The 15,459-nt window shown below is 43.5% G+C and overlaps 3 protein-coding genes across 11 annotated transcripts; all 3 read left to right on the top strand.

Annotated features, from left to right (window-relative positions):
• Positions 1-1,187: 1,187 nt before the first annotated feature.
• On the top strand, positions 1,188-12,316 carry PKD (Protein Kinase D). Of its 9 annotated transcripts, NM_001144602.2 has the most exons (9): positions 3,848-3,853; positions 4,814-4,891; positions 6,059-6,613; positions 7,994-8,138; positions 8,580-8,717; positions 8,792-8,976; positions 9,686-10,667; positions 10,726-11,463; positions 11,533-12,316. In NM_001144602.2, the coding sequence occupies exons 3-9, from the start codon at positions 6,488-6,490 to the stop codon at positions 11,727-11,729; spliced, it is 2,511 nt and encodes an 836-aa protein (NP_001138074.1). In that variant the 5' UTR covers positions 3,848-3,853; positions 4,814-4,891; positions 6,059-6,487; the 3' UTR covers positions 11,730-12,316. The 9 variants fall into 8 exon arrangements, with proteins under 9 accessions (NP_650710.3, NP_001262707.1, NP_001138074.1 ...); NM_169803.4 differs by lacking the exons at positions 3,848-3,853; positions 4,814-4,891 and adding an exon at positions 4,688-4,794; NM_142453.4 differs by lacking the exons at positions 3,848-3,853; positions 4,814-4,891 and adding an exon at positions 1,188-1,404.
• A 429-nt stretch (positions 12,317-12,745) lies between these two features.
• Positions 12,746-13,543, top strand: CG7126 (uncharacterized protein; the record flags this gene model as incomplete). Its single annotated transcript, NM_142452.2, has 3 exons — positions 12,746-13,184; positions 13,250-13,404; positions 13,463-13,543. 3 exons carry the CDS (start codon positions 12,746-12,748, stop codon positions 13,541-13,543), a joined length of 675 nt encoding a protein of 224 aa, NP_650709.3.
• Positions 13,544-13,866: 323 nt separating this feature from the next.
• Positions 13,867-15,400, top strand: Polr1E (RNA polymerase I subunit E). Its single transcript, NM_142451.3, has 3 exons — positions 13,867-14,014; positions 14,078-14,687; positions 14,745-15,400. The coding sequence occupies exons 1-3, from the start codon at positions 13,948-13,950 to the stop codon at positions 15,220-15,222; spliced, it is 1,155 nt and encodes a 384-aa protein (NP_650708.1). The 5' UTR covers positions 13,867-13,947; the 3' UTR covers positions 15,223-15,400.
• The last annotated feature ends 59 nt before the right edge of the window (positions 15,401-15,459 follow it).

Genomic DNA, 15,459 nt, shown 5'->3' with positions numbered 1-15,459 from the left:
AGCTCTTAGCGTGGAAAAGCGATTACGATGCTGGCGAAAAGCTTTACGTTTCCGGTTACCTTTCCGCCGCAACGTGTTACCGTAATGTGCATTTTACGCGCTTCAGTTTGGCCAACCAAAAGGGGGATCCCCGGAGTTCCTCGAGCTACTGACCTCCGGTGTGGCGTGTGCATTCACTGAAAGGCGCAAAATCACTGCCGCTGATTTTTTCCAGTGCAGATTAAAGCTTTTCGGGAGCAACAGTCGCCCATTAAAAGCCCGCTCACTTGACTCTCTTCGAGTGGCACACTTGTCTCTTAAGTTTCGACTGCTCTTTACTTCTTCTTTTAAGACTCAAAATATTACGTATACGTAAACAATATTCGGTTTGCCTATTTTATTTTTTATTTGAAATAAATATATAAAATGTATCAAATATTTTTGGTAGGAATTAAGAGATGTAATTTATGTTATTTTTTAATTTAATTTAATTTTAGTTATTTTAACTAACTTGCAAACTTATATTATTATTTTACATGTATAATTAGAAAGATACCATTTTTGACAATATTACTTAATATTTTAATATTCTATAAGTAATCCTAATATGCAACTACTTACGCTCTAAGCTAAATATGAAATAAATAAATTATTTAAGTTTTCTTTGTTTAAACCTGTCTACCCTGGCAGCTCTTATGCGTAACCTATCCTAATTCTGAGCAAAAGTGGGCCGCTTCTCTTCGTTACAACTCCCAAGCTTTCAAGACACCTGTGAGAAAATGAGAAAGCTTGGCGAGCATGGCTTTCACCTCTGCCACAGCCGGATTGTAAACAAACGCCCAGCCGAAATCGAGAAGAGTAAATAAACAATCGAAAAGAGGCCAAAATAAAATAGAATCAAAATCAAATTGAGGAAGCGCGTCAAGAACGCCAAAAATGTGGCAAGTGATGCGTTGCTTGAACACAGCATCCTAGGAATCGCAAACATTCTGCCCCCCAAATGCTCTCCCATCGGAGAATCTCTCTGGTGGATTTGTGGGGGGGGGGGAGGGGTTCAAAAGAGAGCATAAACCCGAGTCCAAATCGAGAGTTGAGTTGAGCTCGGCAATTTCATTTGGATTTTGCCTTTTCAGCCGCTGCTGCTGATTTTTGCGATTGCTGGCCTGGCTGCCTTTGGAAATTTCGCTTCAGTTGCGCGGCGGTCGACGCGAAGTGCAAACGTGCGAAGTTTTCTCGTCTTTTTTTTGGCCTCAGCGACAGAAACAGCGCAACGTGGACATGTCCACGATGCTGCCACACAAATAGGAAAACAAGGAAAGGAAAATACTACGACACACACACACGCACACACACGCGCTCAGAAACGGCAAACAAATATTGAAAATTCTAAGGAAAAGCGCCCGGGGAAATGGGGCACGAACGAAGGTGTGTTGGTACTCTAGCTGCTGTCCGTGTGCATATTAATTATTCAAATTAATTGCAAGACATTTTCAACAAGTCTATATATACATGTATATATACATTCGCCAAGTGTTGCATCTTAAATGAGTGTAAAAAATAATCGACGGAAAGTCGGGCAAAGTCGTCGAGGGATGCCAGCTGAAAACAAATTAAACCAAATGAATTTTCCCGAGAAACATTAAAATTTAAGTGTCACAGTTGGCGGCTCCTTGGCAGTTTCCCGAGTTTTCCGTGCTTTCCGAGCTTCCCAGTTCCTGTTATTATATCATCCTGTGCATAAGTGGAGTGCTTTTGTTGCTAATTTGCTACGTTTCGTTGTTGGTGGTCGTGAGTGGTAGTTTTGTGCTCAATTCGTGTCTTTACGAGGCATATAATTATTATATGCTAGCTATTCGAATGGTAAAATAAGTATATACTATATGGCACCATTCATTTATAGAATGGCTTGTTAAATGCGTGTATCATTTCAACGGGGTCCTTTTCAATGGTTCTTGGAACTTGGAAAGGTTTAAATTTATAGTGACTGTGCGTATTCTTATATTACTAAGTGCTTTAATAAACTAATAATAGTACTTACATGATATTCATATAATTACTTTACAAATACAAATTTTGACCTTATACTTAGATATATATTTGTCAGCTTAGATCTGTATTGTTAATTAATCTGAATATGTGTACATTTAGCTAATCCTCCTTACTGAGTGCCACCTGTACCATTGTCCTGACACGCTTCAATGCAAATGTTTGTCTGCGCCCGCGCCCGTTAATATTTATTTGCTCCTTTGGGCGGGTGGAAAACGCACTCCCACTTCGGAGTCCACCATCCACTTGAGCTAGAAAAACAAACAGAAACACATTCGAGTTGTTCCCTGGCCTTGGTGTTTATATGGCCGGTGCGTCAGGCTCAATAAACTGGAACCATTATCGCATCTACACGCTTCTCTGGAGATTCATAACAAGCCCAATTTCGATTTAACATGTTTCAATTTAAGTTAAGCAGAAGAGGCGCTGTAATTTCTAAATATATCTTCAGAACTTTATTCATTTCATTTCGAAAGACCTTTAAAAGATGGTTCATCATATATGTAAATCCAAATATATTATCTAATATATCCTCATTAATATCCTTCTTCTAAGATGATACTTTTTTCGCGCACTGTATAGGATTTTCTTGGGCTCCACCCGCAGTGGAATTTGAACTTGGCGTGGCATCATCGGCGCATCTCGTTCTCGCTTTCGCTCCCGGCTTGGAATTATTATCACCTTTCTAATTATCTATCGATGATAATGGTGATGCCATGCGATGCCCCCTCTCTATCGCTCCCCGTAGCCCCGTCTCGTTCTGTTTTCTTATCAGACTCGAAAAGAGCCCGCGACTTTTGCGTCGACTGTGACTATTTGCATTTCGCTACGTTCTGTGTTTGTTTCACATGAATCTAAGAATTTGAATTCTAATAATATTCCAACAAATAAACATGTGAGTACGGGTGGCACAGCCTCCAAAAAAAAAACCAACCGATAACCGAGGGGGATAACAATAAAAAAAACACATGAAACAACAGATTTCAACTAACTTCTTGTTTGGCCATTTACATTTCAAACTGGAGAAGTTTGAATATCATAATTTTGTTTTTGGTTTCCAAAATAAATAGATGTTAGTGTTGCAATTTATTTTGATTTCAAGCATAGCAGTTAATGAGCAACATTTTAAATTAACAACTACACACTATTTTTTTGGTGCAATTAATGAACTCAAATTTGTTTGGTTTTTTCGGCAATATGCCGCTGTTATTTATTGATCAATTTAAAATCTAAAAATATGTTCAAAATACTTACATATTATTAGGGTAACGAATTTTACGAAATTGTTTCAGAGTCATTTTCAGTTGATTCGAAAATATATATATTGGTATAATTTTGAATTATTGATTCGGTTATTTATGCTAATCCATTAGGGATCGACATTTAAATTCCAAATATATATTTCTTTAAAATCGAATACGTTTTATAATTTTTTGTTATTTCCTTGCCATTTTAAGTAAAAATCCATAATTTCTTTCCATTCGCTGACAACATCTGCACGCTTGGCACAACTTCAGTAACCGTCACAATGAAAGGAAATCACCTTGGCCCTGGGGCCGTCTAACGGTAACGGGAAAATCGCTTATCAAACCTCAAACCACCAACCCCCATCCCGCACCACCTGAGTTGGCCCAAACTACACACACCCCCCCCCCCTCTCAGGTAGTTTTCTCGCACAGCCTTGACAATGACAACGAGCGAAGAAATGGGCGCTAAATGGGCGCGCTCGAAGCGTAGAAAGAGTGCAGAAGGGGCAGAGTAGTGGGAGAAAGGGGAAGAAAGGCCGATGGTGGCGGAAGGTGGGGTTCGGGGGTATATTGAAGAGTGCGTCCGTTACAACAAACAAACAAAGGAAACAAACAAACTGGGCAACAAATGGCGGGCAAGGGCGGGGTAGTAAGACTATGCCGGGTCGAGTGCTTTGGTTCATGGCTCACACTCACACACGTCTCAGCCGCTCACTCTCTCTCTCACTCTGTTGTCATCTCGCTCTGCAGCACTCTGGCCTTGTCTTTCTCTATACATTCGTCTACACTGGAATAAAAACATGTACTTAGTTTCTCTTTTACAAAATATTGCTATGAGGTAATTATTTCTTTTCAGAACACAACTTACTTAAAATTCATATTTTACATTTTGGAAATTTATTAAAAAAAAAGAACATTTTATTACATAAAAAATAGATCTAGACAAGTACTTATTAACCATACAAATTATTAAATATATTTTTTGGTGTATGTATTTAGTTGATTTAAACGAAAATATTTTCTTTAAAATAAAAACAAAAATACTTTTAATGTATAATAAAAGCTAGATGTTAAAGGTTAAATATGTGTTACTTAAAGTATTATCAACTGCATTAAACAGCAATTAATGTTAATTCTTCCTGTATTTAGTTATGTATTTATTCATTCATTTCAATTATTTTCCCCAGTGCCGTCAAACGGGTTTTGAGTTGTTTTTGCGCTGGCTACTGGGTCTCAGTTTGAGTTTGGGCCTGGGTTTAGGTATGGGTATGGGTTCGGGTTGGGGCTCTTTATGGGGTTTTGTGTCTGGGTCTGAGACTGCGACTGCGACTACCACGACTGGGACTGGAACTGGGATTGGGAGTGGGAGGGGGTCTCTGGCATCGTCGGCGGCTTTGGCAGTCAGTTGGCCAAGTCAGTTGCTCTTTTGGCTTAACAAACTCAGAACGTGCCGCGGCGACGATGGCGGAGACATCGAATTGCAGCGCATAGAATAAAATAGACAGCAGGAGCTGAAATCGAGGCAAGCGAAAGAGCAAGAGTTGGGCTTAGTCATCATGTCCAAGCGGCATCCGTCGGATGCAAGGCGCTGAAAAGGTTCTCAAATTCACGACTAGTGTGTATGTGACGGATAAATTATTAAGTGATATTCGCTGGCATCGCCGCTTGTTGCTGTTGTTGTTATGTATGTAAATGGCGAATGTATCTCTTGGATACCATAACGTATCTTAATATCGAAATGTGTGTACGTGTTTTAGCCTTGACTTTAGGCCTCTGCGCTGCGTCATTTGCGTGTGATGGTGCTCCAATTTCGGCTATTTCACGCTGATGGTATCTTTTTTTTTTTTTGTCCAAAAAGCACTTGAGGATTGTGGAGCGCCGGAGCGGAGGAGCAGCCTCCATGCTCCGCCACCAGATGCCAGGAAAGGCACTTCAATTGAAATTCAAAACGCACTCGGCTCCCCATCTGCGACTTTTGACTGATACACCTACTTAAAAACAACAACGAAAATCCAGAAAAGCGGAGAAAAAGCGGCGAGATACAAATTTTAGAAAGTTGCCTGGCAGCCAGCCGAGTATCTCGTTTTGTTGTTCTTCTTTCACAATTTCTTCTTCGCTTCTTTTAATTTCTCTCTCCCTTTCTTTTGCCGCTTCTCATGGCATTCCTTTCATGGCCAGCACACATATTTGCCGTCATGATTTTTTAATTATTTTTTAATGCCTCACACACACACACATACACACACACTCCACTCCATAAATGGGTCACAAACAGGCAGGGCACTTCAAAATAATTGGTAGGAATTCAAATCGCCCCGCGCAAGTTTCCCAGGGCGATCTTATCTTTCTAGTTTTTCACATCGCAATTAGCAACCAGTTTTTTTTTCGTATATAAATATAATGACAGTGTACATATGGCCAATCGAGGTATACGTAATGGCTATTGAAGCGGCGAATCGACTGCCGTATTATTTATGGCTCCATTGTCTCAGTGATGCACGTTTGCCATGACCTAACTTACTAATCCCCAATACACACAGTCTGTTATCCTTTGAATTAGAAATCGAATTTATTTGTTGTTCAGAATGAATACATTCTCAAATACTTTGTGTCTTAGCTTAAAGGGAATATTCAAATTTGATACGAAATGCTTGACGAACGTATCATTTATGAATCCGTAGGTATCAGTTCTCAAAAGTTCAACTATTTCCCGTTACTAAGCAAAGGGCATTTATTGTGAAACTTGTAATGGCTTTATGTTTAATCCTTCTCCACTATCCTTGCAGTTAGTTTCCATGATCCAGAGGCGGCGTGGTGTGGTGGCAAATCTGGTGCATATACCTCATCTGGACACGTAGAGCCGTGACCGACTGCAATCCTTGAACCGCAAAACCGATTCCGAACCGCAGTCGAAACAGAAGGCAGCCAGAGCAGTGTAAGGATAACGGTGGCAGGAGCAAGCAGCATTAAACTTACGTTCGTCCTTGGCATTTGCAATAACAAGCGAAGGGGCTGAGGGCAGGAAGCCCCGAGAAATCACTGCAAGCGAAGCGGAAAAGAGGAATTTTATTGAATTCGAGGGCAGAACAGGACAGGAGCTCCGTGAGCGAGGGGATTTCCGCACCATTGCAATCCTGGCGCAACGCAACCACAGCACCTCCAACGGCAGCAGCGCAGCCAGCGTCGGCAGCGGCGTCGGCAGCGTTCCCGTTATCATGGAGGGTCCTGAAGTCACATTCCTTTTCCAATTCGGCAGCGTGCGCGATGCGGTCTGTGTGCCCGCCAACTCGCTGACCCTCAAGACGCTCAAGGACCTGGCCTGCGATTTCATCAACACAAAGGTGAGGCCAGGGGTGAACCAAAGTGAATCATTTCGACTTACATCTGTGCAGGATTCAAGGACATGGACAATATTTGAGGGAGTATTTGAGAGAAGTCGCACACAAACTATATATTTCCAAATGGTTCTTACTGAACAATGTATCCTTTGGTATTAGAACGCTACCAAAGAACTAGTAAGCTCCCAAAACAGCAAAGGAGGTCAACATCTGAAGCCATTTAGTTAATTATGCAAGGTCCTTCCAGTAAACATGTCAATTGTAGAATATTTAAACAGAAGTCAAATGGTCAACATTCTGTGCAGTTGGCCCATAAGTTACAGTGGTTTTATGCAAAGAAAGAAAAAACACAAACAGATATTTGAATGCAATAGTAATTTAATGAAATCAACCCTTCTTAACTTTGAAGTTGAGGCAACACAAAATAATTTCTCTCAAGTAGTTTTTCAATAAAACTACTAGAATGAAGTCATTGCACACTGTATTTCTAGCAGACAAGTGAAAAGGTCGGATTAATCCATGTATGTGTGCACAATAATTGCTTTATTTCATTAAGTAAGTCCAAGTTACATAGGCATGTACTCGTTTCCGCATGGCCCGTTCACCACCCCCCTCGCACTACCGTGACGCAGCTACCCATGGCCAATTCAATTAACCAGGCCGCAACTGGTGGCGTTCCTAAGTTCCATAACCATCCATTGCCAACGACAGCTGCTCCCGGCACGACTCCTTCCGTTCCCAGCCGGCTATCCAGCTCCAAATGCGTACAACTTTTATCCAGACGAGGGGGGAGATGTAGTGAATGGTTAATTTGGTTTGGACAGGATCTAAGACCCATGGACCTTTAATTGTGCCTTGCATATGTATGCGTACATGTCTCCGACATGACTGGCAGTAGATTTTATCAATTAACTCCAGAAAAGCTGGCATTTCATCAAGTCACACAATGGTTTATGGATTTCCGTAAATATTCCAATCACTATAATCATCCCACAATTTAGCTTCCTTCTAGCCTTACCATATATGGCGTTTCAGCTCAATAAATATTAGCAAAGCTACATAATAAACCTATAGGTCATTACATTTTTTCTAATTTGTAAGGGTATTTGCAACTGTGTAGATATAAAGCAAACAAAGCACCAATGTTAAGTTCATATCAATTGAAATCAATACGAAATTTTGTGCATATGGCAGGCTGGATCTTATCGGGCAATCAATTAAGATACGAATATGATATGATAATGGTTCGGCCAATGTAAAAATAAGCGTTAAACGAAGCCGAACATCACAAATGGTCAATGCCCATGTCATTGCCATTGCCACAATCACTTAACCAAACGCATTCGTAGTGCTCACAGCTCACATCCTGCTGGTTCATTTCAGATCCCGGACAGTGGACTCACATACCTCTCGGAACGCATTCTCCTCTTCGTCCACGACTACAGCACCCCGAATGTGCTGCACATCATCAACTCGGCAGCGGAGGTGGTGGACGAGACCCTCGTGGAAATCGTGCTGACCGCCAGTCGTAAGTAGCCAGGGATTCCAGTCACTTCAATAGGGTGACACATTCGTCGACGGACATCACTCATTCAATTCATAAACTTGCAAAGGGTTGAGTTGAGTTGAATGTGTCGAAGTTGTGACAAGACAGTTTAATTCGCAACAGATATAGTAAAAAATTGAGCTTTATTCGATACATCTATAATTATTCAAATGTGTCAAGATTGTTAACTACAAAGTTATTCTAAACAAAGTTAAAAATCAATTACTATTACTTACGATACTTAACAACCATTAGAAAAATCCATTCTAAAGTTATGTTTCTATATTTGTAAAGATTGTAGAGTTGCATTATCATATATGTTACTGCCTGCTAAAAATCATATTCACTTTGCAAACTAACTCTTATTGCTTACTCCTATGGCGAAACCAATTTTAAAGTATCTTTTTCTCGCCCACACTGCAGCCATCCTGTATCCGACCTCCGAGATGCCGACCCTCAAGCCGCACAGCCTGAATGTGCATTCCTACAAGGGACCGACCTTCTGTGATTTCTGCGGCGAGATGCTGTTTGGTCTGGTGCGTCAGGGCCTCAAGTGCGACGGTATGTGATATCAGAGGGGGGGGTTCAGAGCTATTTGACTAATCTCCAAGCGTGTCCTTGCATTCCGCCCACAGGATGCGGCCAGAACTATCACAAGCGGTGCGTGGTGAAAATCCCGAACAACTGCAATCGCTCCAATGACGCCACCTCGAGGCGCTCCTTTACGCTCCAGGCGCCCCGCAGTCCGTCCGGCAGCTCCCAGCAGTCGCTCGTCTCCACGGAGGACTCGACCGGACGGAACGACTCGAGCAGCTCACTGGTAAAGCGCATGTCGGACCTTATGAATGATATTATTAAGCATTGACAGCCAGACAGGACCTTTCATATTCGCTATCATAAGCATATACAGTGTGTGTGAGTGCGTGTGAGTGTGTGTGAATGAATGTGTGTGTGTACGACCTTTAAGGGTGGTGGTAGTTGATAGTTTCCGCCTGTCCCCACTGCGCGTATTTTAAATTGTACTTAACGTGGCTCACACTTTTAATTTGTATTATTTTCACGCTTTTCTAATAAACTTTTTATACTCCGCACATTAAATGCTTTATTAACTATTTAGAAAACACGTAGGGGGGTTTGAAAGATGCACTTAAGTATAACAGGGGATAACATTCAAACTATCTGAAGTCAGTGAAATTAAGGATACAGTTTAAAAAGTCACTTTTCTTGCGTTCTGATAGATAAACATCATCAGCAAAAACATTTCTTTCTTTATAAGTACTTTTCTTAAAACGAGCATAATTTCCCAAAAACACCGAAACCATTTCAAAATTTTTGCTACCAGTTCCTCGAATTCCTTCCAAAAGGAATTCTGGAAAGAGGTTTCAAGAGAAGCCGGCCAAATTATGAAAATTCGTTTTGGCCAATTAACGCTATTAAAGAGGCCCTGCCCGCAGGGAATACCCCATGCGCATCCATCCCCAGAGCCTCTTAATTTGCTAATGAAGTAACCTGCCTTCCACAATTCCCAGAATATCCCCGGTCGCCATCAAAGGACTCATTCGTCGGGCAGCCGGAATGGACTGATGGTGCTCCGTATTCCGCACACATTCATGGTGCACACGTACGGCATACCCACGGTGTGCCAGCTGTGCAAGAAACTGCTCAAAGGACTCTTCAAGCAGGGCCTCCAGTGCCGGGACTGCCAGTACAATACGCACAAGAAGTGCATGGACAAGGTGCCCCACGATTGCACGGGTGAGGCGCAACTGAGCCAGCTGCAGATCCAGGCCGGCGCCAAGGAGCGAGACAACTTCTTTCGCGAGGAGTTCGACGACAGTGACGGCGACGACGGATCCGAGTATGGCAAGTACAAGTCGGCCATGTCGAGCGGTGTCAATCTGGTGGCCGGAAGACCTAGAGAAGCACCGAAAGCCCTCACAAATGCCCACAACTCGCCGCCCGAACTGGTCAATGGAGGACTGGTCGATGATTCCAGCGTTAGTGGTGGTGAGACCAGTAAGTCCAGTAGCGACGGCCAGTCGGAGCAGTCGCAATCCTCCACCTCCTCCTCGCCGAGTGCCAATATCCCGCTGATGAGGATCGTCCAGTCCGTCAAGCACACCAAGAAACGCGGTGGGCAGGCCCTTAAGGAGGGCTGGCTGGTGCACTACACCTCGCTGGACAAGGCAGTAAAGCGCTACTACTGGCGTCTGGACTCCAAGACCATCACACTGTTCGTCTCGGAACAGGGTAGCAAGTACCACAAGGAGCTGCCGCTGGCGGAGCTTCTGTCGATCGAAAGCCACCTCGGAGATCCACGGCCGGAGTGCAACTACTGCTTCGAGCTGCGCCTACCCAATCTCAGCTACTTCGTTGGACAGGATCCGCAGGTGGGCGCCAAGGAGGAGCAGGCCGTCAGATTACCCCCGCCGGACAGTGGAATTGGCAGTGACATTGCAAAGAGTTGGGAGACTAGCATCCGGCAGGCCTTCATGCACGTCACCAATACGCGTAGGTAGTCCAAATATGTTTGTAAACGGCGCATCAGCACGCTTTGTTTCCTTTCCAGAATGCTGCGAATCGGAGGAGCAGGTCCAGGATATGGGCCAGCTGTACCAGATCTTTCCGGACGAGGTGCTCGGTTCCGGGCAGTTTGGTGTGGTCTACGGCGGCGTGCACAAGAAGACGCAACGCGAGGTGGCCATCAAGGTGATCGACAAATTGCGCTTTCCCACCAAACAGGAGGCGCAGCTGAAGAACGAGGTGGCCATCCTGCAGAACATCTCGCATTGCGGCGTCGTCAATCTGGAGCGAATGTTCGAGACTCCGGAGCGGATCTTTGTGGTGATGGAAAAGCTCAAGGGCGACATGCTGGAGATGATCCTGTCGCATGCGAGGGGCCGCCTGAGTGAACGGGTGACCAAGTTCCTGATCACCCAGATCCTGATTGCCCTCAAGTACCTGCATTCGCAAAACATAGTCCACTGCGATCTGAAGCCGGAGAACGTGCTGCTCTCCTCGGACGCCGAGTTTCCGCAGGTGAAGCTCTGCGACTTTGGCTACGCCCGGATCATCGGCGAGAAGTCCTTCCGGCGCTCGGTGGTTGGCACTCCGGCCTATCTGGCACCGGAGGTGCTCCGTAACAAGGGCTACAATCGATCTCTAGACATGTGGAGCGTGGGCGTCATCATATACGTGAGCCTGAGCGGCACATTCCCGTTCAACGAGGAGGAGGACATCAACGACCAGATCCAGAACGCGGCCTTCATGTATCCACCAAATCCCTGGAAGGAGATCTCCTCCAATGGTGAGTGTAGGGGCTAAGCACGAAATTCAAGTCCAGGCTCATCAATGAATCCCTTTTGGTTTTCCCCAGCCATCGACCTGATCAACAACCTGCTGCAGGTGAAGCAGCGCAAGCGGTACACGGTGGACAAGAGTCTGCTGCACTACTGGCTGCAGGACAAGCAGACGTACCGCGATCTCCGGAACCTGGAGGCCCAGGTGGGTGCCGGCCGGTATCTGACCCACGAGGCGGATGATCTGCGCTGGGACTGCGCGGGCGACATGTGACCTGGCTGTGAGCCCGAGGCGATTCTCGAGAGCACCACCGAGTTAATCAGCTGCAGCGCCAACACCACCACCGAAAGCTATCGTCGATCTCCGGCGGACTGCGCCGGATGCCATCGGCTGTCGGATTGCGGGAACTCACCCAAATCGGAGGCCATGAGCGACAGGGCGCTGAAATGGATGCGGTTCCACCTCTGCCGGCACATCAAATAGCAGTACAACCTTATTGCCTAGCCCATAAGTTTATCCTATCTCTCTAACTCGCTTCTCGATTGATATCCGCTAAACAAACGAACTCTTCTTACCACTTACCACTTACCACTTACCACTTACAACTTACAACTCTGTGTGCTAAATTTTTCTCTAGAATCAAAATTAGTCGATAGCTTTAATTTGTTAACCACCTAAAGGCAACTCTTATGAATAATACACAAATACTTAATATACTTATGTGAAAATAAAACCCAGACGTAACTGCGAAGCTCAGATCCAGTTTAGTACCAATGGCCATAAGTTACAGGAAGAACCCAAAAACCAAACGAATGGCAGAGAAATATAGCTGAATAAACAACGCTTGACAATTAAGAGACCCACTTCGCGCTTTTACTTACAGTCGCGGGCAAATAAATAGGTAGCATTGTCATATTTGGGGTTAATTTGAAAATATATAATTCATTTTGTTAGCTAATTTAATATTTAATTAATATTTAATATTAATTTATAAAGTATTGCTTAGTATTTTAATTGTAATATTTTCAAATTAGATCATGCTAATTTGTACTATTTTTTGTAGTTCGAAATGACTATATATGTATGTAGATATTTTTCACATATGTAGTAAACAAGTGTATCTTCATATTTTGAATATATTTTTCCACCCATGACTGTTTGTCACCGGTAATGGAAGTGTCTACAACTTAAGGTGCTCCAAAAGATCACTGGCCTGCAACGGTGGACCCCTTTCTCGCCGAAATTTCAATGCTTTCCAACATTTCTTGTTCAGCATTTCAGCAGTAAAGATGCATTTTATTGTGCCTCAGTGCTTCATAATGGCAATTCTTGCCGGGATTAGCCAGCAGGGCGATGACTTCAGCACGCCCAGTGTCGCCTGGTTGGAATATCAGCGGGAGAGATTCGGTATGAGCAGTAATCCTTTCTTGTTTGGGTCCACCAAGGCACCAACAGTCCCAAATGTAGAGGTGGTGACCCCGAAAGTGGAGACTACATCCAGGAAACATTCATCCAGCTCAACCGAAAACGCAAATCCGGAATCGGAGGAGGACGAGGAATCCACGGAGCCACCAAACGAAGATGAGGAAGTTGGGGTGCCCAGCGTTCAAGGATTCTTCAAGTTTCTAAAGGACATGCAGAAAACTTGGATCAAGAAATCGACTCTCACTTTCGGAAAGAAAATAAAGTTGCTTCAAAACCTACGAGATAATCTTATAAAATTGATAGGTTAGTTTTATAGGTTTTAAGATCTTATATGTTGCCTTATTATAATTAATCTTCTGATTTTGTAGAGCAACAGTTCTCGGTTCTTTGGCAGCCACCAGAGCGAAAAAGGAGACGTCGACGTGGAATTTTGGATGACTCGGAAATAGACTTTCCGCCTGAGGCGGCAATCATGAGCATCAACTTTTTGACATTCGCCGTTTTCCTCATTAAGCTCGTTATGGTATGTTGGAATTTATATTGAAATATTTATATGTATAATTAATTTTCTAATATTGCAGCAAGTGGTTAAAATTGTAAAAAGCAAACATGTTACCTTTTCTGGATTTACCTTTTCACCAGAAGCTGCAAGACGTCCATAAAGTATTACCACTGCTTAAGTTTGACACGTAGTTTAGATTTTAAATATATTCTTTTAAAATGAAAAACGAATTTTCGTGAAACAGAAAACTATTTTAGAATTTATAATAAGTAGTCTGCTGCTTAGAACAATGATATATTAATCTTTCTTATGTTTACCAGATCTAGATTTAAATTTTATGAGTTAGTTTAGTCAAAGGTTAGTAAATGTTTTAATATTAAATGCTGTCGAAACCAATTTTCAAAATTTGAACTATCGATTCTTATCGACTATTCGATTTTGGCTGGAATCGGCTTTCATATCACTCAGCTTTCGTCCATCGCATGTCATCTGTTTTGTTTTCCACACGTGCAACATTTGAATTGTTTCTAAAAGCCAGAAAAATTCAAATATAACGCAGTAACAATGGAAGATAAAATTATAATAGAATCCGTATGCGATCATAAAAGAGACGAGAACATACCTACCATACGTAAGTTAACAAGTGCAGCCATCAATTAGGAAGAAAATATACAATCTCACCTTCCATCCATAGTGAAATTCCAGAATGGATCTCTTTTGGGCGACGCAGATTTCAGCATGGTAGAGAGCACCGTAGATGGCAAAAAGCATGCCTTAGTATACGCGGGTGACCAGGTGTACACGGGCGAGGTGAAGGATAGCGAGGAAGTCGATACCTACATTTTCATAAGGAACAAATTAACCAACAAAGTTAAAGTCGTGCCAGTGCAAGAGGCATTGATGTACAATCACGTTTACAAGAAACTGGAGCGACAGAAGAGAACGGGTCCCACGATGAGCCGGGAGCACGCCAACAAGAAGCTGCTCAAGGAGTTTGGAGGGCGCAAGGCATCCCGCTTCGTGGACAACCGCGAACAGATGATGGTCAACGTGGAGGTGATGCGTCAGGATCTGGACGAAACGGTGAATTCGAGCATGCTCAACGAAGACGAAGAGGACGGCACCCTGGGTGATGTGAGCATCAACAATGAGGAGTACCTGGCCAGCATTGTGCCCGAGTTCAACAAGGAGGCAACCAAAGTGGACGAAGTCTACGCTGTGGAAAGTTTGATCCCGAGCTCTCTGCTCGAACGTCTCGAGGAGGAGGCCAAAGTGGTGTTCTCCACGCCTGTGCAGACTCTACCGTATGTAGTTTGGTAAAAGCAGTAACATTTAAATGTTAAAATTTCTGTTCCTTGCAGCATTAAATCGGAATACCTCAAGTCATGTTTGGCCAAAATTCAGGAAAATCCCGTTTCATCCAAGCGAGACTTCTTGCACATTAAACTTATCATCTACATGGACGCCTTGCAGTCGCTAATTTCCCTTCGTTCGCGTCAAATGCAAAAGGCTGAGCTCTCTGGTATCACGGAGAAGATCGAGAATGATATACGCCATCGTTTTGCGGATCCCAATGTGGCAAAGAAGGGAACTCGCACCAATTTCAGCAGTGAAAAGGCACTGACACACTTTATTGTGATGGCCCTGCTCCTCAGTGAGAAGTTCGAAGTGGACATCAATGTCCTCTCCCGTGCTTTGGCCACCACCAAGGCTCGGATCAAGCAGTACGCCCACATTGTGAACGCTCTGCCAAAATCCAATTCGGACATCCTTAGCCTGCGCCTGCCCAGCAAGGTTCCGGCTCTAAAGTCGGGCCGTCGCTTCCAGCGCAAGAAGTAGGAGTATCTTCAAGGACACCGCGCCCGCCATCGATTTAACAAACCCTGGCGCGCCAATTACATTTATTGCATCCAGGTACTTCTGATTTTGTTATTTTGGGCAATGCCAGAAGGAATATTATTATTCTAAACGATAGAAGGTTTTGATAAACTAAAATAAATAAAGAAATAAGAGAAAGACCATTAAAGTTTAATTTTAACAAATGCCTGGGAATTTAAATCGATTTTAGACCAATGG

The sequence above is a fragment of the Drosophila melanogaster genome, chromosome 3R (genome assembly GCF_000001215.4).
Source record: "Drosophila melanogaster chromosome 3R".
Classification (NCBI taxonomy): Eukaryota; Metazoa; Arthropoda; class Insecta; order Diptera; family Drosophilidae; genus Drosophila; species Drosophila melanogaster.
The sequence above is the reverse complement of the archived record's forward strand: the minus strand, read 5'-3'. Positions and strand labels throughout refer to the sequence as shown.